Consider the following 26,517-nt stretch of genomic DNA (forward strand, 5'->3'; position numbering starts at 1 on the left):
TGAACTTACAATGAAACATCTCGCGGTCGCCGCCGAGCTGAAGGAAGTAGACAACTAGACAGAATATCGAGGAGCGAGACAGGTTATAATATAATATGCGCCTTAGCCATACTTCTATTTACTGATATGTCGGCCTTTATTCATATCGTTACGAAGTACTAAATACAGCTAATATATGTATGTAGTAGAGATAAATATTATAAAGCGCAATAAAATATAAGCATATTCAGTGTGATATGCGGAGATATGTATGGAACGCAAGAGAGACATAGGAAGGTGCGCTAACGCATAGAACAAGCATGTGACAGTCCGCCGTGCGCGGGACACCATCAACACATCCGAAAACAACTTTCACATCATTTTTCAACGCATAACTTTAACTAACAAATTGAAACAATGTTCACTTACAATGAATAAAATTGCATATATTGCGCTTAATAAAACTCTCAAATATAATTTAACTGTAACATTTTCATCAACTTTTCAATAAATGTTAAGATTACTTCAATTACCTTTTACCTAAAATAATCTGTATTGACTTTAAATTTGGCATCTCATCCTAAACACTGATCTATTTATTTTTAATAATATTACCATTAAAATCTAGATATTTAAAATACTTCTCTAAACACATAAATTCCTATAATTATCTATTAGTCAATACCAATGTTATTGAGAAAAGTTTAGGCCTGAAAACGCTACACACACAGTAGTACATACATGTAGTAACGGAGCGAGTCTACGAATGTATTGAGCACAAGCGACTGAGTATACGCGACTGTACGAGCAAACCATTGAACGCCAACCAAACGCGGCATGTGTGTAGCGTTCTACGCTGAGTACACTGGATATGTAATCTCCTCTTTGTGATTCATTAATTTAAATACATAGTAATAATAATACAATTATTATTAAAATTACAAATGCGATTACCGCCGCTCTCACGTCACTCGACCACCACTCCTCACCATTTCAAAACACAGGCACAGAATCCTGCGCCGTATAGAAAAACATTTTCAAAAACGTGCAAAATATCACCACACCCTGGTCACCTAACATTATCTAAACCAAATAACTACTTTTACGTTCTTATTATAGGTAGGTACTGATTAATACAATTGTATGATTAAATTTTTCTATTAAATCTTACATCGTAATGACATTCTAATATTTTTTTTTCAGTTTAATCATCTTACTAAGCTCTATATCTTATGTATGTTACGTGATATAATTATTATACATTTCATAATAGTGTAAATATGTGTGACTTTTATAATTTCACAAATGTTTTCTAAAATAAAAGTTTGTTTTCATTAATTTGCCGCGTGTCTGCCGACACTGGGATATGTTGAAAGTAATGCAATAGTGACGCCTGCCTGATGTGGATCGTGGTACGTGCGCAGCCTGCGCCTGCGCCGCTCTGTGTCCGTCTGCCTGTACACTGTACGTGTGCACGAACCGTTACCTCTTATAACCCTACAATATACATTCCCTTTGCTATCCTAATTGAATACCGACCGTGGCATCGTCGAGATATGTAATGCGTTGGTTGGTACGATATACTGACACTTACAATATTAATTAACATGCCAGCCGGCTCCGCGGATGGCATCAGTATTCTCCTACTCGTCATATTCAGGTATCTGGTTCACGCATGCTTTGCCTAATCACATAATCTGGACGTGTAACTGAACACTTAAACTGGTCCTAACGGTAGCATGGCTCTCGCGGGCCGCGGGCATCCCTCTACCAACAAATTCGTAACCATATACAATCTTTTTACAAAAGCTTCCCTACCAGACTTTAAATATTTGAGACGAATTCATAAGATTTTGATAACGTAATCACTTAATTCACAAACTTAATCTCTTTTGCATTGGACTAGACATATTTTTTTAATTAATTTAAGAAGGCAAAGATGTGTGAAATCCAATCGAGAGTTTAGCGAAGTCCGAAGTGTGAGAAGCGAACACATCGAAGTCGGAGTGTGTCTATATACAAAACGAAGTATCGAGAAGGACAGCTCATTAACTAAAATACTGTTTCATCAAGTTATTGTGACCTAGTGTAAATACTGTTGATTAAATATGTCGTAGAGCAAAATCAGATCTGGCTAATACTTTATAGACCGTCGCCGTCGCCGCAACTCCGCTGCAGTGTGGCAATATCGTAGCAGTACTGGAAATTATTCTAAATATATGTTCGCGACACTGGCCACACCGCCCAGCGCCCAGCGCCCCCTACCGCTCACAATAAATAATTATCTAAAATTAACCACTTAGTGAAACGTATGCACGAGCATTTATATATGTTGTAGCTACCATTAATATAAATTAACATCGAAATAAATGCATCATGTCACTATTATGTCACTGAACATAACGTTTAAATAGTGATATACAACTAGATGCTTAGCGATAAGAGTTGTGATTACACTAACTAATCGTCAATAACTATGAATCAAGTGTAGAACAGACAATATCCTCCTAACGAAACAAGAATGGAAGCAAGGGTACGGTTACATCTAAAATATATTATTAAAGTTATCTCTACAACTAATATTGCACACACATACACATTTCTAAACATAACATTCCATTAATCAAATAAGAAAAATGTGTATGCGTACAAAACTATATTAACTTACAAAGAAATGCAATAATAGTAAATTGTGCATATTAAAATAGACAATAAAATATATTATGTATAAAATACAATTTAAGAATAATAACTGCAAATGATGTGACCGACAGATACTTTAACAATGTGCTATAATAATGTGATGAACAAAATTGTAAGGTGGTACACAACCGGGCACCGAACCCGCGAGCTCCGCGAGCTGGCGGCAGGCAGTGTCTCACACTGCGCGGCCCGGGACTCAAACCTAGCGCAATCTAATTGCAACACATACCGTCCTGATAATGTATTATAACCAAATAATATATTGTAATCACCGGGAAACATTACGAATTACAAAAATAAAATAATATTGATATACTTATTTAAAATATGGAATGAATATCACACAAAATATAATTCCTCTCTACGTAATACGGTCCGTCGGGGATCGTATGGAAATACAAGCAGCGTTTGACTGTGATGATAGTATCTTAGATTAGATGTACAGTAACAGTAAACGTACGTATTTATTAAGAAAATAGAATAGCACTTAATCTCTAGTGATCCGTGTAAGCGTAATACAGATATATTTTAATTTCAGTCGAGGGAAATTCTCGATTTGTGTGAGAGGTACGATGTAAGGGTCAGTCGCGTGGAGGCTCGCGCCGGCGCGCAGTGTGTCGCGGCCTTACATGGGGCGCGCACACTGGGCGCGGGCCGCGACTGGCTCGTTGTGTGATATTCCGCCGCGGCTTAGATGCTGGACTTGGAGAACGACACCCGCAGGTGGTTGGACTCCGACAGCTGGTAGTTGTGCATCTTGATCAGCGCCGCCACCGCGTCGTCGATCGACGGCAGCTGAACCAACGCCATTTTGCGGTCCTTACTGGAATTACAAAATTGTATTTTTAAAACTGTTAACACGTGGCTATGTTTTGCTACAAATGGGCCGGCTCGATGTGAATGCCACGGCTTCACAAAAAACTATCAAGGATTGCCACGGCAAATTCCTCTGATGTTGCGAATTTCTATAGGCGATGCTGATTGCTTTAGCTTACCATCAAACGATCCATGTACTCGTTAGCCGACCCATGCCATAAAAAATCTGTACAATAATATTTATTTTTAAAGACTACAATCAATTTCGTTCGGATATCGAATGTACAAAAAGTAATCAACTCACGGGAAGAACTTGAACGCCTTAATCGTGAATCCTCGCTTGGTGAAGGCTTCCTTGATATCGTCTTCAGACACCGTAGCTCTGGAAATTGATTGGATTGATATTAGATAACTTTGGAAGTAGTTTACGATTGTTTTTGAGTAATATTTGTATGTATTTAGAAAGTATGCTTACGGAATGTTGGACAGGTGGAGAGTCGCGCTTGGTGGGTAGATGTTCTGGTAGTTTTTGCTGCCAGGCTTCTTGAATCTATGCAGCGGGCTCTGGGAGTAGTCCCTGAAACATTCAAATAGATACATAAACACAAGAACTAATATTGTTCCTGTAAATCATTTGGGGTACCATAAAATAGTTTTTTTTATATTAAATCTTGTTTTCTTATATACCTAATATTTATTATTACGAGAACCTATTAATTTTGTAAACATAATATTCTTGCTACGAGTTGTAAAAATTTCGTAGCACATGACACGTTTCGTAGCTCTACTACGCACGCTTTACAAGTTTACATTCGCTGCTACGGGCGTAGCAATGCGCCTACGCACGTAGCAGAGACAATCTTACTACGAAATGAAGTTTCGCATGCATTTAATTTTTAGTAACAATTTGTTTATAGCTGTCCGAAATATTATTTAAGGTCATAAAGGAATGTCATTACTAAAACAATATATACTACGTTATAATTGCAAACCGTCTAGAATATTTGCCGCCGATATTTATTGGATGAGTATTGGGAATTTAGGCTTAACAAACGTCGTACAAAACAGGATCACAAAGTCAAGTTCGGATTAAGACGACTGATACAGATATAAAGGTCATGTCAATCACTGTAAAACAATATTTCTAAATCTGTTAACAAAACATGTTTTGGTTCCTAAAATAGATTTGTGAATAAAATGATTTCAGTTCATAGTGTTTACTGTTTCTTTGATCGAGCTCTAGCAAACTGAACAAAATGTTTCGAGTTTTATTCCAAATCGAGAAATGTATTATCAAGTGTTTATTTTATAATCCTGGAATCGTACGAGGTATATACCATTGGCCCCTCTAAAGAGGACTGCGAATATTTCCGTAATACTTTAGTAATACTAGATTACATACATTGTTCAATCTTGCTTACTCTTAACGACGGATTTCAATCGACCGATTTCAATCTATCTGACATTAGCTGTATGGTATTTCTGTTGAAAATCAATCTGTTAAGGATCCATCTAAAGAGATTTTGGATTAAGATCGGCTATTGAAATCAGCTGTAAGAGGTTATATTTACACACAAATTATTATGTTTTTTTTCAAGGCCCATGATCTACTGTTATGGCTAATTTCTGTTAGAAATCTAGGATCGATCCAAAGGGATTTTGGATTAAGATAGGCTATTGGAATCAGCCAGAGGTTATTATATGTACCATCTATATGGCGCAACGTTCAACAGAAATTGTTTTAACTTGAGTATGAGTGAAGATATGACAGAATATGAATTACCTGGTGAGACCAGCGTCTGGTTGTCCTTCTTTGGGCAGCTGCACAGTCTGGTGCTTGCTCAGCATCACGCGCATCGCCTTGCCGAATACGCGAAGCTTGTCCATGTGGGTCATCGCTGGGCCAAACATTTTGACGTTATTTAAAGGTAAGCAGATAATTTTCCAATATGGATGTTATAGTCTCTCCTCGAATAGGGCGAAAGCTCTGATCAAACCTTGTGGTGTTAATTGTACGCCACAAAATTGTGTAGTCTATAACATGGTTTTATTGTAATCGCTAACTGATAACAAAAATTGGGATTCAGTTTCTTCTTTGAAATTAGATTTCTTTTAATTATTTGACAATTTTTGTTCATAACTAAACGAAAAACAATTAATTAGGACCCCATCACTACATACGGTAGATATCAAAATCTAAATATAAAAAAATACTATTTCTCATAATAATCTTAATGAATACGACTAAGTCCTAAGTAGAAAGTAAAGTAAACAACGACACTTCATGTTATAAGAAAAATAAACTAGAGCAAAGAGGAGAACCATAAGTACACTCATAATCCTAAATAAATACAACCCTTGTGAACGGGAAACCGACTTTATGTCGGTAGGGGTAGGGTTTAGAATGGAGTACGTACCTAGATGGGCCTGGTGAGGTTCGGCCATCTGAATGAGGGCTGAATCTTTCTTGTTGTAGAGAATCTTCACCCGTTGCACATCCCCGTACACGCCTATACGCAAACAAAAGTCTTACAAACACGCACCGAGGTTATATCACAGTAACTATAGATAAGAGATCGGTATTTGTGTAGAGTGTGTTTTGTTTATATTCAGTAGCAAGTACACTTGAGTTGAAAGAAACACAATCTAACAAAAACCGGACAATGTAATCTCAATGTTGTCTAGAGTATACGTATATCTATCTAAGTTACTACACTTAACACGGTTCCTTAATACACAGCATGTTTTAGTACAACGGCTCGTAATATATAATGTCGTGAAACGGGACAGTTGGAAAATACAAGAAGAAACAACTCCAAGCTCTAAATTGGTCACGTTAAGCTTTCGATTAATGCTTTAGCGGTTACCAGCGCGGGCCGTGTACTGGCGCGCTGTGTTAAGCAAATTACTGCAAACAATTATTCATTTCTACTGACTAGTTAACTAGCATCGAGTTCTTATATTCTCGTTTGTTTGTTAACGCACCTCTTTATAAAAAGCTTAGAGGCGATTACCATGTTTGTGGTGTCGCCGTTTACGGGTGGTACGGTTCCTACTAACTTAATAAAAAAACGTAAAAATAAATGTTTGTATGACGATCTCGTCACATAGAGATGCGTATTTCGCTGTACCGTATCTAGTATGAAACTGACAGCCCACAAAGAAAATAAAATAATAAACTGAAACAAAGACAACACTGGGTATACAGACGTCTAACTAACTTAGCTACGACTAGGGTGTCTGAAACACAAATTGTCATACGAGTTAATAAAGCGTTTAGAATTTAGATTCGATAGTGTTATCAAGCAAAGCTTCGACAAGTCGTCGGATGCGGTTATCAGTACAGAAGTCGAGAATGTTAGCTGACAATTTGTCTTTCAGGCGACAGGGCTCAGGAGCAATATTAATGTTTTAATATAAAATACGGAATGTATGTGCACACGTACCGAAAAGGGTAAAGAGAGCGTCAGGCGTGACCATCTAAAACAATAGGAAAGAGAAAAGAGACAGTATTATAAATAGTCGTAAAAGATATCTGACATCATATCTATAAATAAATTAGCAACTTATCTTTAAGGAGTTTAATAGAATATATAAATAGAACAGCCTGTAACGCCCTTCGTGTGGTTAATGCATTAGTTTGTTTGAATATAAAGTGAGCCCACAATCACAATGGTGTCTGACACGGGCGTTACTGGCTATTGTGTTAGCGTAATGAATAAATTTGCCAATAAACATTAAACTACTAAGTCGAAACAATGTAGGAATTTTGTCTAAACTGTTTAAGTACAATCGGGAGTCGTTTTTGGATTTTATCAAGAGCAATTTTAATCTGAGAAGTTTAAATTTCTGTATTTGTATTTGACAGGTAGAAGGGCGGTTACGAGAAACAGAAATATAAATCCGCCTGCCAGTATTGAGGTGGGTTATGTTGTTTGCATGGGTGTGAGTACCAACCTCCTCGTTGAGGTTGGAGACGAGCAGCACGGTGGCGAGTGGCAGCGGCGGCGCGGCGAGCGCGCGCAGCGCCGGCGACGCGGGCGTCAGCGTCAGCGCGCCGAAGGCAGGCAGCCCCACGCCGCCCACGCCCACGCCGTACGGCGACGCCAGTCCGGAGCCCAGCCCCAGGAACTGAGGCGCCAGCACCCCACCACCTGCGATTATAACACCAGTGTCACAGAACGAACCTATTTCTATGCTATACCAAAATTTTAAAAGAAAAATAAATATTGAAAAAATATCCTAATTATGATTTTCATTCTAACCTACATATAACAAAGATTTCTAAAAGTATGTACAATACGTAGCGTGAATGGGAGTGAACAGCAATAAAAACAAATCAAAGAACATAATTATAACATAAGCAGAACATTCGCAATGGCGGAATGATCCACACATATTACAACTCTCTACGGTGCAATACGGATTTATGACGAGTTATTAGTCACCGCGGGAATATTTAGCATTGAAATATGAATAATAAACAAGAAAAGAGCTAACGTGGAATAGCAAATGTAATTTGGGAGCGTTATTGAAGATTTATTTCACACTGTTACTTCATACGCATTTTAACGCAACAAAAAACACGCATTTACAGTCAAGAATACAAAATCACCGTAATTTGCAACATAAAGAAAAAAGGCAAAGGGGCCTTTTATACAAAAACATCAAAAACAGTGAAAATGAATAAAATATGGGGACCTATCAGACTACACGGGGAACAAAGCATATCTCAGGCATACAAGATTAATGCTATTACTAGGGACATAGAAGATATTCAGAGTTCTAACGTAATGAACATACCTGAGCTTGAAGGTTTAACAGATCGAAAGTTTTGAGATAAGAATACCAGTAAACTACCTTAAGGTGCAATAGCATTCGAAGTGAAGTCCAATAGCCAAGTGTAAAGAGGCAGACGTGGATATCAACTCAAAATAAAAAGGTTTGAACAACGATCTGCTCCATAGCGCAGGCCTCGTGGATGCAGGACAAGAGTCTACCATACAGTGTAAGAGTTGGAGCGCAGTGTAAAAGCTTCCAGGTGCGCAGAGTAGTGAGGACTAACTCATCCTGGATGCGAGGGCCAGGGCGAGGCGTGCCCGCAGTGGCATCAACTCACTGGTCAACAGCTGGTGCGCGTCGCCGTCGCCGGAGGGCAGCGTCGGGTTCGTGTAGTCCCGCGACTTGTCGTTGTTATACTTCACGTTCAGGCACGTCATCTTCGAGTAGTCGATGCGCAGTGTGCAGCACCCATTGTAAATATTCTGCCCGTCTAAAGCCTAAAAAAAAGTTATCATTATTGAAATAACTTTTCTCGTTTGACACGAAAACAGAACGAATTATAAATCTCATCAAAAACATATTACAAGTCGGAAAAGTTTCACTTCTTTTGAGGGTCGTTTATTTGAGTGATAATAAGAATGTGATGATTTTTAGTAATAAAGTGAATCGCATTCAATTTAACTTTTTAATACAATCAAGTTGAAAGAAAAAGCGTTAGGTAACCCTGGCTCGTTGTCTTCTTATTCATTTTATAATTTATGTCGGAAGTATAAGGCCAACAAAGCAAAATTCCTTTTAGCACGAGATAAAAAAGTGGATCGATACACTACCCGTAACAAAGAAGAAAAACTCGCATTATGGCCGTGTCAAAATTGTTACGTAGCGAGAGCAACAGCTATTTGTTTGGCCGCGACGCCTGCGGGAGCCTGATAACACCACATCGCGATAGAAAAGAGAATTAATTAAAATGCAACAGCACTCAACCCATTCCTGCGAGCATAAAGCTAGCTCGTCGGCGCGGGCGGCGCGCCTCTACATATTTTTATAATGAAACCAGAATGCAACACGTTTTATTTTCACTAATGAAACTAATGCTATAAAAGGACTGTCGTATTTATGATCGTGGTCTCAATGCAATCGTCTGGCATTATTTATTGTTACAAATGTCATACAACTTGGCAGAGAATACTTGGATTTATGCTTTATGTTTGTTTGGCAAACTTTAGTTGCAAACATAATGTTAAGTGTGTGTATTGAAACTGGATTTTGAACTTTCAATATTTAGGTGCTTCAAAGTAAACTTAACAATTTTCTAAATTAATAAAACAGTTTCACTCAATTAAGTGTTTCGTGAATCCAGGCCGTTCGGTGGGGCTCTAAAAGGTTTTGTTAGCATTTAGGTGAATACAGAATACGCTTAAGTAGTTGTGCTGTGTTACACACTGAATTAATTTAATTTGATAGTGACTTTAAAATGAGGCGTTAAAATGTTTCTAGGATAACCTTACTAAAATGTTTTACGTAAGAAGCTGGTACAGGAAAAGTTTTGTCACAGGATAAAAATTAAAAGCGTGAATTATTTAATTCCTGTGGAGTAAATTGGAGTTCCTTTGTAAACCGTCATCTGTCAAATGAATTATGACATTTTTACGACGGACTCCATTAGCTGAATAAAAATGTTTTGGGCTTTTAATGCCTTAGTAACGTAAATGATTGTGCTAGTAGCTATCGTTAATTATTGCCGGCGCCATTGTCTTATTCTGTTATTTTTGCGTCGGATGCTGACTGAGACTGAATACAAAATATAGGGGTGCACGGTAAATAAATCAAGTAGATCATGTTTAATAAGTGCTGCTCATAACAACTCTTAACAGTCCAATAAAAATATCGGAGGACTCTTAGAAGAAGCAAAAGTTCGATGTCGGAACGTGGGATATTGGCTGTAGATTTAATAAATTTCTGTTCTATATGCAAATGCGACCCCCTGATGTGTAGACGTGAATAGATTGGCTCGTTTAAAGCTCAACTTATATGGAAATGCGAAAGGCACGTAAGAAAGCGTGGAAGAAGATAGCTTCGATACGTAATTAGTTTTGTAGAGCCTCGCGGGCCCGAATTCGATTTTGAATGCCAAATGTACCGCGGCGAGCGTAAGAGAACGTAACGAGTAATTAATTTACAATTCTAATGTACATCCATTTAATACATAGACATCGTCGAGTGACATTTTAAAAGTCAAATGAGAACATAATCTGTGATTCCGATATTGTTTCATTCTCGGCAATTTGCATTCGTTACCAAAAATTATGGGATAAGGCCGTCATAACAGGAGTGGACATTACAAAACGTATCACAAGTGGCAATTACCTAGATATTCATACAAGGAAATGTTTTGTTTTTTCGTTTAAATCCTGAAAGCGATTATCTTAATTGATATGAAACCTTTTCAATCAGCCAGAAATCCAAGCGGACAGATTTTTTATTGAAATGGGGATATAAAATTAGCGGAAACAATAATCCATCAACTTGATCGTTTGTCTCTTAGTGCGATGTATAGATAGTACTGCCTGTACAGGGATAACTTTGGTACAGATTTTTCTAGATTAAAATTTCCCCAATTCAGAAAAAATATCGTAGGTGAGAATAGTTGTTAATGTATTGTTTTATGTTTCTTATTTGGCTATCAAGTTTTTTTTAAATGATTACTCTTTCTATAGGAGTATTTGTATCTGCTTAACCAAAGCACGAAATTGTTTCTATCAATTTGATAATTGACGTAGAAAGTTGAAATAAGTTTTATTTAGTAACCCACGCTTGTTAAAATCAAAAGGTTGTTTGTTCACAGCAGACAATTCCATACTACTTATACACACAGACACAAGTAAAATAAACTGTTACATTAACAATTAGACCTTTAATGAAGATATCTCAGTTGAACGTTTGTCGTGGATTTGCCAAAGAAAAGAATGAGAGGAAAAAGAATAAGAGGGCACCAAGGATTTTGAATTGCAGATTAATTTCTTACTTTTTATAAGCTTTTTCGGAGGCACTTTTGAATTTAACTCGGTCGTTACTTTAAGAAGTCTTATTTTAATCTAAAAATCTCGGTGTTGCTTAGAAAAGATTGTGTATATTTTTTCGAGTAAATCTGCAAAAACATTAAGTCGTTAGATATTAGGCACTATGAATACCATTTCCGTTAATATTCTTTTACTGCTTTAGGTAAGTAGCTGAAGGAATTGTTTAAGGATTTCATGGCCATTAGTTTTGTGATCTTTCTGCTAAGTTATTCGTTTATCTAATCTCGACTGACTGTAGGTCAACTCCCTCCGAGACTAATATTTCATTTAACTTGTTAGATCTACCGGCGAACAAAGTTATTCCAGAACATTAGCACCTGACCGTTGTAAAATCCGGTATTCAAACTATGAAGGAAAATGTGCTCTTCGGCGAGACCCTCCGACTCCGATCTACAGCTCTCTCAGTATCAATATTCTCGAGAATTTCATTTTAATCTTCTGAAATGGTTATTTGCGCTCGCGGAGGGAGTCGTAATTGAGGTAAAAAAAAATATTAGGAAGAGTGACAAGGTGATAAAACGACAAACGTCACGCCCGATTTTATATTGGAATCTTTTACTGCGTAATAGGGTGAACGAATTTCCGTTCAGTCGATTTATTGGATTCTACAAACACTGATAATAAATTTTTCACTTATATTTCCTGAGGTAGAAAGTCAAGTTTGAGCAGTGGAGACGGGAAGGGTTCGCGGACACTGTCGGCGGCGTCAACGTAAGACGTAACAAGTGTCGTCCGTATCTCTTAATCACGTCCCCGGTAATTGTTTTATCTTTAGCTCGTTAGAACTCGTTTAAGCAAAGCCTTCTTAGTGAAGGATTAAATGCGGTCCGCCTTAATCCACCCCCCCTCCGTTGCTAATTCTGGCGGTTTTTCCACGGAGACCAGATAAACGTTTTTGTTGGGGTCCCGAGCTCGCCGCGTTTAATATTTATAAGAGCCCACATAGCTCAGAGTGCTTCTGTTGCCGGTGCAAGGATTACGCTAGTGCCGCAATGCATTTGGTTTTTGTCCGCAGATGACGTCAGAGAAATTGTAATGAAAACATTTCGGACGCATCGTTTTTATCAAGTGTCACGCTTTTATATTAATTTCAATTTGTGAAATATAGATCGCAATTTCAATGTTTTAATTTAGAATAGTTCGATTGGTTCACGAAACAATGTTGTTTTGGAGGGGTAGACGTCTGGTCGATTAGCTACGGATAAAGGATCACTTATTGAGACGGGCAGCCCCGACGCCAGAGACGGTATTGCACTAAAAACCCCACATCAACAGCAAGCTTTTAACTATTAATAAAAATAAACCAACAAACAAAAACTACTGCAAAATTGCTCATTTTAATCACTTCGCTTTTGCTATTGGAAAAGCATTTAAAAATTTAAATCGGCACAAAATGAGATTGCACTGTGACGAATGGCACTTTGAGTAATTTCTTTTTGGTTTGTTGGAATATAAATTAAAATGGTTTCATTTTTTGCCGAAAATGCATCCAACTTCAAACGTGAAACTGTTATAGTTTGACTAGTAAAACAACATTAATGTATGTATTGTGCAGTAAAGATAAACAGCAGTAGGTAAATGGTGGTTAGAATCAAAGTACTTACTCCCAAACAAATGTACAATTGACTCTCGAGATTATTCCGCAAAATTTACTACGAAAGGCAGAGTTTAGTAAAAGGGGAAATAATAAATTAAGTTTTGATAGTGGCTCTAACCTAATTACGGTACGTAGGTACACATTTGGGGACGCGTCACCGAACAAACCGCGTTCGCTCCATTAGACAATGTAATTAATACTCGCGGTTACCCCTAATTGTGGTTGACTGATAGTGACGAACGAAAATCGAGTGACGATAGCTCAACAACCGCGCCCACTTAACACACCGTTTCAGTTTGCTTTGGAAACGAAACTAAATTGGTGCTAAATGTATGTACATTGTGACATCATGAATAATGAACTCTGCCACTATAGCCGCAGGGGTAAGGCGTGAATCGGTTTTGTCCATGAACAATATATTGTTCATGAAACATAATGGCATTGTTTTACCTATGTACAATGCGGTATGAGCGTGTAATACAGCCTACAGGCGGCTTTATTGTCGAGTAGCCGAATAAAGCAGAGCGGACAAACTTTAAAACTAGTCGTCGCGGTGTTGATTGTCAGTGCCTCTTGATTACGGTAAGCAAACCAGCCACAGAACACTAACAAAACAACTGCTAAACAATGTTTGACACGTAACTAGGTGATGCAGAGTGCAGCTCAAGCGTTGTTGACACAGTCTGAGGACTCCAAACAGGGGTGGGCGATGGCACGTGCAATTTTAAACGGGACTCGGACCTCGGTGCAGGTGAACGACGAACTGTTTGTTAGCCGCCGTGAAATTTCTATGAAGTTTGACCGTCACTAGCACAGTGCAAACGAGACTATAGGTAGTTTCGAACTTGGATACAATGTATTTTGTGATGTCAATAGCAATATTTCAAATAAAGCAAAGTTCTGTGAGGCAACGAATGAAATTTCCTTTGATGGTACATTGATCTGTTTCGGTAGATAGTTTTAGTGCTCCAGATTCGTTCAGTGCAAGTATTACAGACTCGCTCAAGGCGAAGATATAACATTTTTGACGGTTACATTGTTTGAACACGTCCCAGTGTTGACACAAAGACACCGGTTAGACGTTGCCGCAGTGCAAAGTGCAATTTTAAAATGTAAACAAAGCCCGCACCTTGAGTCCATAAACGGTATCTCGGATTTCGCCTTATTGAACCTTGGAGACGAAGTCTTGTCAAGTTTACCTCGTTTACTTATATGAAAAATACGAACGGCTGGTACTGACACGTATTACTTTTTTATGACAATAATTCATGCAAATAGACTGCGCTGTATGAATTTGACAATTATTTATGATATTGGAAGCGATTCATATTTTATTTATTCGCGCAACAAAACGGGTCACTCGAATTGGAAATACCTATATCCAGACAGTAATGAAAAAATATTTGAATGTAACATGATGTAATCCGGGTGTGCATATATATCAGGACGAGTGGTGAAAAATCGTGTGTGATATAAACAATAGATGGGGACGCACCTCGGACTGTTAATATGGATTGTCTGTGACAGCGTCGGCCACGTTATGGATGAGGCTGGAGTAGCAGGCCGGAGGGCCGCATGAATCACTTTGTTATCAATCATAACTTACTGATGGAGCGGCCAAGGTTCTGATTAACGGTCCACGATACAACCACTACACTAATGACTGTCTCACTGTTGCCAGCTCTACTGTTACTAACCTCAAATGTTCATCGAGTAATAAACATATCGTTATTTGTGTTTAATCACGGTGCACTTTGCCAAACTTAAGTATGAGTCAGCAAAGTGTACATACGGTACAGGCATTTATATACATTTACATGACTGTAAGTACATGTAGTCGAGCGCATTAAGAGCGTACATTTCGCGTCTGGGCGCATAAGCCGCCTTCTGAAAAGATTTGATGGCGAGGTTAGAGATTTATGTCAAGGATCATAGAGCCGGGATCGGGGGATTTCAGAGCTCCTAACATCCAACTGTGCCCTTTGTGGCTGGAGCACTATCCGGCTTCACTTCACTTTGTACCTCTTACTTGTGCTGCCACTTACCTCACGGGACGTTTTAATTCCATTTCGAGAAAAAACCGAGTCCGAAACGAGTGCCTACACGGTGCCGAGCCGGCTACCGCTCAGTTTGTAAAGGTGGTGTGCCATTAACTCTGTCGTAGTATGTAGTAGTTAAGAACATTCACTTCAAGATTGGTGTGAGAAACTTTTACTATATTTACGAGTATTGTTTTTATTTACATGCAAACAATAAAAAACAAAGCAATAAAACTTTCACTGAATTAGAAAATGGCAAAGAAAAATACCTCAATAAAATAAACAATGATTAAGAAGAACATGCCGATTGCATGTAGCATTGCAATAAACAGGAGGGGCAATAAAAATAAATGTAGTAGCCGACATTGTATGCTCGTTAGGTGGCATCGGAGTTACGGACTAGCGAGTTACGACCTTAGACCCCTTAGATCCGTTAACGAGAGCAGACTTATTGCCGTCGCGACCACTGCCGGAACTCGAGTACCAACTAAACCAATGTTATTGCGCTGACACTCGGATTAAAGTACGCTATCCACATTTCAATTACTTTTAAAATACGATTCAATTTGGAAGAAGTGCTCTTTAAAATTTAACCGTTTGTTGTTGATCATTTTGTTTGATATGAAACATAGATTATTCTTAATAACATATTAAAAAAAAAGCAAGAATTAGTGATGTTAGGTTACTGGAAAACTTTGTAGTATTAAAATATACTGAGTAAAATGGAAATGAATGCACAACTTGCATAAAAAACAATGTAACAGTTGAAAGTGTAAAAATCAATTTTATCATAATAGGAGAACGCGTGAGTCCGCGTTTATTACAGCTAAAAATAAAGCCGCATTTGATCCGGCTGTAGCAGTCGGCGCGCCGACACGGTCCTATGCTCGACTCCAATCACGACACAGTTGATGGGACTTAGCGTTGCTAAGTTTTCACCACTCTGCTCTGCCGGTGATATCTCAATTTCACGAGGGGTTTCCCCGCTACCCAACATTAATTTGTAACGCTAAGTCATAAGCTGAGCGCGGTACAAACCCTTAACTGCGATACCTGAGTCATTCAGTTGCAACGCGCTACCAGTTTGCAGCTTATACCAATCGTATTAAGCTCCACAGGAATTGGGCGTAAAGAGCGACTAATTAGGACGGATAGTCGACTCGCTATTGTAGAATTCATTAGCGAATTGTACCTACGCCGCGAGGTATTACAGACAAATTCGACAAATGAATGGACTAACAAGCACGCTAAAATTATCTTCTGTGCTGTTATTATCCCTGTTACGAATTGTTTTGTTCGTATTCGTATATACGAAACTTCTGAATGTAACAAAAGAAACTTTTGCACGAGTCGTTGCGTATGAATGATAAAAATCAAAAAGCGAAACTCAGTCGCCATCGGTCGGAAACAAAGTTACGTTCAGCGATTCATAACCGTATGGCAACGAAAAAAAACAAAAACTCGATAATTATACTCGTAAAGCGAGTTTGCGGAAGCCGCAAAACGAAATTTAATTTGCCCTGAACGCTGCATCAGAAATAAAGTTAAAACAGTCGCTGCAGTAGGCGGCAGTACGCCCAACTTCTAACGCAAATGAATAGCGAATGGGAAAAGTTGAGCCGAGAAAAATGATGTCCCACTCGGCGAGTCGGGCGCCGACTATTGTCGTGGACTCGCGGCTGCCATGTTGTTTCTCGATATTATTGTTATTAAATGCACATAAACGTTCTGTTGTTGTTAAAGCTTTGTTGTAGGTAAGCCGCGGACAAACGTACACGGAACTTTAATGCTTTGAGGGCGTCCACACTCTAAATGAACTGATTCAGCTGTTTTTTGCTTTTATTCAAACTTCTTTTTTATGTACATTTAAAAATGTTACCACAAACAGTTGGGTTTTTATCGTGCTGGTTTTTTTAAAGCGTAGTGATACGAGTATGACGAAGTTCTGCAGGTACACAGTTCAAGAGAAGTAAATACGAGGAGTCACTTCATTTCAAGATAGTTCGAGAGTCATTAAAGTGAATGAAACGTGCGGCAATAGGAACTTTGTTTTACGGCATTACTTTACAAACAGTTAAATAAAAACAAAAGTCTTTTCACTTACCGTTTTTGCCGTTTGCGCCGATACCGTGTCTGGATATTGAATGAGGGCTTGGAATGAATCTGTAAACAAAATAAGACTCCGGATTAGGACTAATGAGAACTCTGTTGAAAAAGAACTGCAAAACAGGTTGATCTTTCTTTAAAAACAAAACTTAAATAAATGTTTTCTCGATGTTTTTAGTAGATCTTTAATTAAAATATAGGGTTGTAGTGTATTTTAATAAAGAGAAATTGTTTTAGTTAAAAAGGTATCGTGATTGAAGTTACATTTTATAAACTTTAGAAAATACTAAGAAGTTCTAAACCGTCTAGACGTCTTAACTGTTGAAATTTATTCAATATTCTTATTAGAAACGGAGTTATTTATTTCTCCATAAACAATATTGTTATAGATACATCAGATAACTTTACACTTGTTTTTTCAATATAGTTGTTTGTTTTTTTATTACAGATTTTCGTTTAAAATAAATTATCAAGTAAAAAGTAATAAACTTATACTTGAGTTTACTACTGAAACTTGTCAAAACCAAAGCTTATTTGGTTATTGGGTACGCAACTACTATTATATACATATTACGAGATAGCAGTATTGGGTATTGTAAAGTTACATTATTTTTATAACAATTTTCGTAGTCTTCAAACAATTTTCTCTAGAGTACTCGAGTGTTGGATGTCTCACGGAATTCTTGACAGGCAATATCTTGTTCACAAGAACGTTCAAACAAGGTGAAATTGGCGCCCAACGTGGGGCGCCCGCGATCCTCGAACTCGCTGCGAGTAAGTCGCAGGTGCACCGCAGCTATTTTATCATCAACACTTTAGCGTATATTTCACTAAACAAGTTTCATGCCTATTTTACTTTCGTCATAAACTCAGAAAGTAGGAATTTATTGCGTCTGTCACGTTGTGTCGCTCGCTCACCTAGTGAAACTTTGATGCGGTGGCGTGTAAAACTGCCTTATTTCGGGTCTATTGACAATAACACATTGTTACGAGTATTACGGGCATTCTCTGGGGTTAATCAATGACAAAAAAGTCATTAATCACGAAAACGAGTGCGTAAACAACGTAGAAAGTGTGGGAGCACATTTAACTGGAATGGTCCCACAAGTAATATAGTTGGTGGAGTATATTTAGTGCGAGGATAAGCGGTAAACCCCCTAATTTAAGGCATGAGCCGGGCGATCATTGCCGTCCGCTGGGTGAGAACATAAATTCACATTTTTAGGAAACATCGTTCGGGTGGGTAGCACCTGCGTTGGCCACATTACGTACCATTAGACGGTGTGACACAGACTCTGTTTCACTTAAGGCAGTGTTGAGCTCGTTATATCGTTATTCTGAGGTTGCTTCGTTGTTTTAAAACCCCTCAAAGCTGACTTTATATCCGCCGAATATTTTGATATAAATAAAAGCTAACCTAGTAACAGCGGAAAATTTGAGGCGTATTTCTTTGTGTATAATGTATTGTACTAGCGGTATAAACAGATATAAATAGACAAGTACCTTCTAAGGGCTTTTGAAAACATTGTTATATTTACATCAACATTTTATATCACCAAGCAACGCTCCAATAAACTTATGGAATACAAGATATATTAACGGCAATTAACGAAGTTCAGCCCTTACAAAAATAAATTAAAATACCAAAAGAAAACATGAGCATAAGGAAGACCTCACATTGTGTAAAATATGAGGCTGCATAACAAACTAGTGGTAGCAGAATTTGTTATTAGACCAGTACCTCAACAATTTGCCTGCACCTATAAAATATAGAAGGTAGACCCACTCAAGGCAGGAAACGTCGACGTAAATTAAAAGTAACGCGGTGTCTCCTTCATACATAGTTAAATGCTCTTTAAGGCTCCATATTTTCTTTGGCCCATTTGGGACCGTTAAAATGGAATGCATAAAAGGCTTACCGCAAATTGGACTTTTTATGTAATTACATAGTGAATAAGCAAAAAGTTTTTTTATGAGAACAATGGAGATGGCCACTTGAACGTAATATTTAGTTAGTTCGTATGCACCGAGCTCAAGAAAACAAAGGGAAAATGTAAGTGAGGGTTACTTGGTATTCTGAAAAATGTTTTCACTTTATATAGTGCTGATTTTTTAATAAGAACTTTTTTATTGTAACGCCGAGCATATACGTAGTGATAAGTATAATCAATATACTTATCATGTAAATAAATCTGTATGCATTGCGTACCCTTAGTGTTTATAATTTAAAAAGTTATTTTCTAAACATCTAAACATCACAAAATCGATCTTATAGCAAAGATTAAAGGCTTAAAATGGAATCCTTGTAGCGAGTACATAAACCTTACAAAGCCGTTTCTCTTTATTTAATTCGAGTAAACAAAAGAGTATGTTACGTGTACCTTGAGATTTTGCTTTATTCCGAATACGTACAAATTGTTATATTTTTTTATTTATTCGTTATCTCTGGTACGTCGAAACACGGGCATGTTACAATTTAGCCCGGAGCTTCTTGCGTATGTTATCGACATATTTTGCTACATATATTCGTTTGATGTTATAATTTTATTAGGAAATTCGGTTTAATTAGCTGTGTAGGGTTGATTTTGTTACGAACATTACATGTTATGGGAAATGATAATACATTGTTTAACATACTTTTGTTGTGCGTTAAACGTGTTTACGAAAAAACATTCAATAAATCGCATTTTGTTTTTACTGCTTTAAAATTATAACTCAGCGTAAATAAAAAACTTAAAGTACACAAATTTATAGCTTGAATAAACTTTTAATCAATTATTCATACGAACAATAAATATGAATTCAAATCAAACCCATTCTCAAGCTGTTGACACAAAAAGTTTTATGCACTTTAGCAGTGATGAAAATTGAAGTTTCCCAAAATAATTGTGCCCTTTGCTCTGTTTTATTTATCCAAGCTGAAATATTCCAGCGCTAATTCAATAACGTTGCTTGCGGCTCCGATTGCGCGCAAGAAATTCAAATCTCAATCAATCCGTAGCGTACGCGCCGCTTCATTATGTTTCATTAAAAATTCAAGCCGAATGCGCAATTACTTTATGGAATATTTAAACGTCAATGTCTGCCCAAAAACAAGATGGGAGTTGTGGTAAAATTAAAATTTCGTAATCCACGTTTCGCTGTGTAGCAAAGAGGTGGCTTCCGCTATGTTAATATTAAGCGGTGGGGCAGGGCGGTGCGCCGGCCGACCGATTACAGTATAATTTGATATCTTAAATCTTCTCGACGGCTCCCCTGAAATGAGCGAGCTCTGTCAAGCTTGAATGCGTCCTCGTTCGCAATTTACGCGCCTTTTCAACTAACCTTCGCCCCGACACTCAGATACTACTTGCGAATTGCTAAATACTTGTTCTCTAAAGTCGTTAGCAATGGTGCACTTAGAATTCAAGAACACATTTGGGTTATTCCTTAAAATGTTACGTCAGCACAATCAGCTGCGACGCGTTGGCATTCACCGGAATATGTAAATAAGCTGCCACTGTGTTTCTGCGAAAACTAAGACGCCGCAAAGATGATATCTGTAGACGAATCAAATCCTTAATTAAGGGAATCTAACGACGACATAGACACGACACCTACCGCAAACAGGGGACGCATAATAATTGTAGCGGTCTGCTACACCTTAATAAAGCCAATAGGGGCAGGTTGCGGGGCAAGGGCTCGACGCCGGGGGGAGGTGTAGGATTACGGCGACTCCGCGCGCTCTTCATTGAGATTTGTTTCGGGATTAGGAACGCGTTTGATGGTAACCTCCCGTCAGCCGCGGACGACGCGCCACCAGACGAACCAAATCGCTATTATAAACGTCCCTCTTCGCCGCATTTAATATTAACACGATATAAACATAGCAGAATATTCATCAGGCAAACTTCGAAGAAACTCATGAAAGTAACACGCATGAAACAACATGAATCAAAATTCGGTAACAACTTCTATGCGATTAATGTTATAAGAAAATTGTGGCTTTACCAAACGGAGACTTCGGATGTGTAAATATACTCGTAAATAAATGCGGAATATTAAATTTCCGATGTTGGGAAACTCACGTGTGCTCACGGCGATAAGGATAGCTGACAAGCCCTTCAATTTTAATCTGCTCAAGCGATGACTTATACGAATAATTCAGGATATGCGATTGAGCATCTTAATAGGAAAAAGTTATGTATATAACTCCGCCGCGACGGAGGAACTTGAAAAATGATTATGTAAGCATTTTGTAAAAGGCACGAATATTATAGGCATAAATATGTAGAATACGCTTTATGTAAATTTCGTAACAGGTACAATATATACCTAGTACTTGTACGCAAGTTTAGGCGAGTGCGTGACACACAAGAGGCTATTGAGAGCGAAAATGACGACGATATACCTGTGTGCACTGTTTGCTCCCTCACGAGACAGGATAATTGAAATAAGGATTTATACGTTTCGGATATGCAACCTACTTCAGTTCGTGTCTAGTATTCGATGCGATTGTGATCGTTTATGAGATTTATATGTTCACCATACTGTAACGGGATCAACATGGAAGAGGCAAATGTGTTTAGATATAATCTAAATTAAGTTCCTAAACTTAGCTTCAGCCAATTGCACAATACCGACTAATCATTGAAGGAGTACGTGTCTGTTGGTGCTATTTACAATATACCTTGAGCACAATGTACAGTACAATATATAAGAGTTAAACGTCCAGTCAGGTGCCGTTATGAATATTCAGAAGTTGAATAGGTGCCGGGAAATTGTTCGGAGACAAAAGCTTTTACAATTGGACAATGATGAATGTAGTAAAAAAGCAAACAGCCGCTCGGAAAGGTGGACGTTCGGAAATTGGAATAGCTGCATTAGGACGATGTCATGATATTGATAAGTTATGAGGCTGAACTGCTTATAGTATAGGTACTCGTGTTATGGTTCGTGTATCGAGATATTGAGAACAATACAGATTAAACGGGTAATGGTAAGTTATTGTGATTTGTACTTGATGTCTTTTTGTGATAATGTCGTTTGTAAGTAGGAATGATTCATCCAACATTTGATAATTTCAATAAAACATTGGGATAGATTATAAAAATATAAAGTATGTCTTCATGAAAGAAATAAGCTATCCTACCCATTAATTTAATATTTAAACATTAACAAAGATTTTGTTTCATTCTTGTTATTTTGGCTCCTACTTAACTTTAAAACATAGTAGATGCTTAAGATAGAATTTTATAATATAAACATTATCTTAAAGTGTAGTAGATAATATACGTTAGACAGTTACCAAAATACCAGGTCGTAATACGCCTCTATCTACCCACCCTGGGAAAACAATCGTGTTATAATAATCCTCTTTTAAAACCTTAATTTTGAGGTCATGACCAAGGTCAAAAGCATCTTAATCCCGAAGAAAATTAACAAAGTAATACTTGCTGTTTATTTTATGAAAAAATGGTTTCAATATTACAAATTAAATGTTAATCATTGACGCTAAAACGGCGTCCGAATCGACTTAATTAATGGAGGGACCGATAAAAATTAATTACTCAAATTCTTTTTTACGATTTCATTGCTCTATGAGAATTCATCTATCATTAATTTCAGTAATCGGATCTCTAGAGGTATTTCATAATTGAAGATCGTAAATTTTAGTCTTCATCAAAGAGATTATTTAAGCTTATGTGTATACAATTTTATTGCTTAAAATTATACATTTCTGTGTTCTATTAATATTATAATTTCGTAACTTATCTTCCTTGTAGACTCTTGTTATAAGATCTAAATAGTATAAATTTGAACAGAGTAATCATTGTTTGCGAAATGTGCTGATATTGTAAGGGTCTCATGTTGGCTTGTGTTGACAGGGCAATGTGTAAAGGCATCGTACCACTTCCTTTGCGAAGCCCGGTCTACACTAGTCAACTTCTACGGTACTCTAGAGAATTGCATCTGTACTCGATCCGTATACATAGGGTTCCACAGCAATATTAGTTCCAGAGGACCAAACTAGAAGCCCAAGACCAACTCCTACCTATATCGGTAAAACAAATTCATATCTACCTGACCCTGTTCCTTGTACATCATACAATGTCAAACTTATTTTTTTATTACTTCATTCAATTTGAGATAATTAAGAAAAAATGTCGTCAAAAAATAAGCTTGAAATATTGTTTTAGCTTTCAATTTTCGCGCTCGGCTGAATAATTCTGCGGGTGTTGCCCAGCGGGGTTTTTAAATAAAGTTGATTTGAGGTTTCTCGACTAGGTACTGTGTAATTAGCCAAGAGTGAACTGTAATGTCGGCACTCTGTACCGGCGCGCCGCACGCTGCCCGCGGCTCAGGGGAGCTTATCAAATATGTACCTACCTACCTGCCTCCTGTGTGCCGGATTTATTTAGGATATGCATGAGGGTACGATTTAAATTTTAAACGGATTGCGCCCTTGGATTTCGGCCCTGTGTTATGTTTGGTAAATCTATCACTATAACACGTCCGACCGAAATTAATTTTAAAGCTCGCCTCGTTTCGATTCAATAATAGTTGTTTTAGCCGCTGTAATCCTGGGTAGCCATAGACACAAAGCGATTGTGACAAAAGGCTTATTAAACAATATATTTGAAGCAAATTGCAGAGCGGTTGCATAATTAATTAGGTGGATTTTGTTGGAAATTGTGTTAAAACAAACGGAAGCCTCCTGAGGTGCGGTCTGTGAGGGAGGTATCGTGTGAGGGTGCGTGAGGCGTGCGGTAATGTTTCTTATTCCTCCCTTTTCCTTTTTCATCAGAGGCTCTCACACGCGCTCGTCAACGTTCTCAGGCTCATCCATCAAAATTGCGTTCGACGCTGAAGATGTAACTGTCTTCCGCAAACATTACGAATATACATATGCGTAATTATAATCCGTAAATTCAACCCTGCGTTTGTTTGCTATTTATATCAACGAGAGCAGCCAGACACATGTACTATGTAATAAGCTATGTACTTACTATTTTTAGTGAATGTGACGATCTTCAGCACCTTGCCGTACCGTTGGAAAATGGAGTAGAGTACGTCGAGCACGATCGGGTATAGCATGTGTTCTATTATCACGCGCAGAACTGTGTTGGGACCACCCTGCGAACAATATATTAATAAGTTAAATATCTTGGTAAATACGGCAACCAAGGAATACACACAAAACACCATAAACAAGTTCTCGGTTTATTATTTACGTGAAATATTTCATAAACAAAAGGCGGTATCAATTTCACTGTAATTAAGAACTAAGTAGGCAAGTATAATAATAACGTAATTCCCGGAAAAGTGGTAAAACAACATTAATTAGTGCTTATGAGAAAAGCTTATCAATAATTAAATTCCCCACAGACACTTTCGTGAGTGAAGCTAAGATATATGAAGCAGGTAAAGGCAGGGGCGCATTGAAGAGCGACGCGATACTGTCCAATATGTCTTTGTTATGAACCCATTGGGTATATGTGAGATGTCAGTGTGATATTGCATTAGACATGAATATGCGCTCTAAGCACGAGGGAACTAGTTGTTTTGTTCAGTGAAGATAAATGTACAGACGACATTCTTTCAAGGGGTGCGAGCTCTCGAGTCCCGAATAAAGATGTCGGCCTAGTTTGGGTGTCAATAAATAATAGGGTTGTTTCTTTGATCAAAAACGTCTATTGTCTCATGTCTTGTGAATTGAGTTTCACCAAAAAGGAAAATGAAACTAAGAGAAGATTATTTTGGACATTCACTTAACTCAACAAAAAAGTTTTCAAGACTAAAACGGATATCTCTTCACTTCATAAAGAAAACTCAGTCTAAGTAATGTGCAAGAGAAAATCGCCACTCAAGTTGCAACGTGCGGTCGGTAAAGTATATTGACCGATGCAACTGCATGATCCGTACCCTGTACCCACAGGCGACAATCTGTCGGACGTCTTAAAGCAGTCTATCTGCATGCTCGTCGACTACACTCCACGTCTTAGAACCTCTAGAGAATACCCAAACCTAATTTGTAGACCAAATTCAGTGCTTAATATTTAACGGACTTTGTAATCGGCTCTATTTCAACGGCTCATAATGATATTGGAATTTCTATATATTATTATACAGAATATTACTTAGACACTGTTATGTACCTATTGGGAAAGGTAAGATGATTAATGGATAAAGGTGAAATTAATTATGTATAGTTTTAAACACTATTGTTACAGATTATTTTGGGTACGCTAGGGTATTAGAAATGAATATGAATTTAGTGTTTAGGTACGTAAACTTAGGTATTACCTACTATACGAAACAAGTCTAGAAATTTTCTCGTCTTAGAAGTGGTTATGTAGTTTGTGTTTTCATGATATCTGATCAAGCAAACAAGCACATTAAAGAAGTTAAATGAGTTCATGGATAATAATGGTGAAGAATTACAATGACATTATATTACATCTTATAAACTTAGAGTTGTTGTTACCTGTATTTCTGTGCCTCCATTCGCGGGCTGTAGAGCTGCACCCGCACCGGCGACGAGCGCTGCGCCGGCGCTGTTGGAGATGGCCTGAGCTGCTTGTAACGCCGCTTGCGCCGATGCTGACTGCAAAAATATTACCTATAAATAATAGGAAGTGTACACCGACGGTATGTGCTATAAATTCTAATCACGATCATGGTATACCATGCAATGTAATCTTAACTGAGTTATCTGTTATTAAAAAAAATATAAACAGAATTTCTCGTATCCAAATAGCAGGAGCGAATCACATCTAGAGGACACACAAAATGTGTTAATTCCCACAACTTGGAAGGTCCGCGTCCTTCAGTGAGTAAAAACATTCATTGTCACGTAGAAAAAAGTATGTACAAACAACAGCCCTTCGCTCTCATAATTTCGCGAACAATGAAACGTAATAGGGGAGTGGACAGTTATCTGACGCACGCGTGAGGCACCTTCGAGTGTCCAAGACCAACAGATAACATTGACCACATCAAACAAAGGGGGGTCATAAACTTATTTTGTATCGTCCACAAACAATTCGGTACTTTGTTGCGTCGTTATATAGGGGCGGACGGCATTGTGGAAGCGACAATTTGAACGCTTAGCGAGTGAGATAACATTCATACATTGCCCATATAAATTACGGGTTTTTGATAGGTTTTTTGACGAATTTATGATGTGCATAACCCGGATACGTGTTTTGAATCTACCACGTATGTGTAATTCTAATAAAATAAAATGTTGAAATAGTACCAAAACAAAACAAAAAGATGAATGCTCGACATTTCAGTTGCAGCCTACAGGTAAAAAATAAACCAATATCCACGTGAAAAGCCTTCAACACGATCTACGTCAGGTTCAAATAAAAAACGTAATGACACGCGAGTGAAATACAGCGTGTTGTTTACACGTTACGATCGCATGCAA

At 37.8% G+C, this 26,517-nt stretch overlaps 1 protein-coding gene across 12 annotated transcripts in view; it reads right to left on the reverse strand.

Moving 5' to 3' along the window:
• Positions 1-267: 267 nt before the first annotated feature.
• LOC118282293 (polypyrimidine tract-binding protein 1) overlaps positions 268-26,517 on the reverse strand; it is a 382,932-nt gene continuing 356,682 nt past the window's right edge. For 9 of the 12 annotated variants that reach the window (XM_035603301.2, XM_035603307.2, XM_035603308.2 and 6 more), the window contains 11 exons: positions 25,570-25,704; positions 24,092-24,218; positions 17,101-17,159; positions 8,564-8,777; positions 7,456-7,652; positions 6,945-6,978; positions 5,916-6,008; positions 5,282-5,396; positions 3,974-4,075; positions 3,803-3,880; positions 268-3,505 (listed from right to left, as the gene is read on the reverse strand). In XM_035603301.2, coding sequence (XP_035459194.1) covers positions 3,373-3,505; positions 3,803-3,880; positions 3,974-4,075; positions 5,282-5,396; positions 5,916-6,008; positions 6,945-6,978; positions 7,456-7,652; positions 8,564-8,777; positions 17,101-17,159; positions 24,092-24,218; positions 25,570-25,704 — 1,287 coding nt within the window. In that variant the 3' untranslated portion in view covers positions 268-3,372. The remainder of the gene's footprint in view (positions 3,506-3,802; positions 3,881-3,973; positions 4,076-5,281; positions 5,397-5,915; positions 6,009-6,944; positions 6,979-7,455; positions 7,653-8,563; positions 8,778-17,100; positions 17,160-24,091; positions 24,219-25,569; positions 25,705-26,517) is intronic. The other 3 variants (XM_050701329.1, XM_035603303.2, XM_035603300.2) reach the window with 3 other exon arrangements.

Source organism: Spodoptera frugiperda, chromosome 20 (assembly GCF_023101765.2).
Source record: "Spodoptera frugiperda isolate SF20-4 chromosome 20, AGI-APGP_CSIRO_Sfru_2.0, whole genome shotgun sequence".
Classification (NCBI taxonomy): Eukaryota; Metazoa; Arthropoda; class Insecta; order Lepidoptera; family Noctuidae; genus Spodoptera; species Spodoptera frugiperda.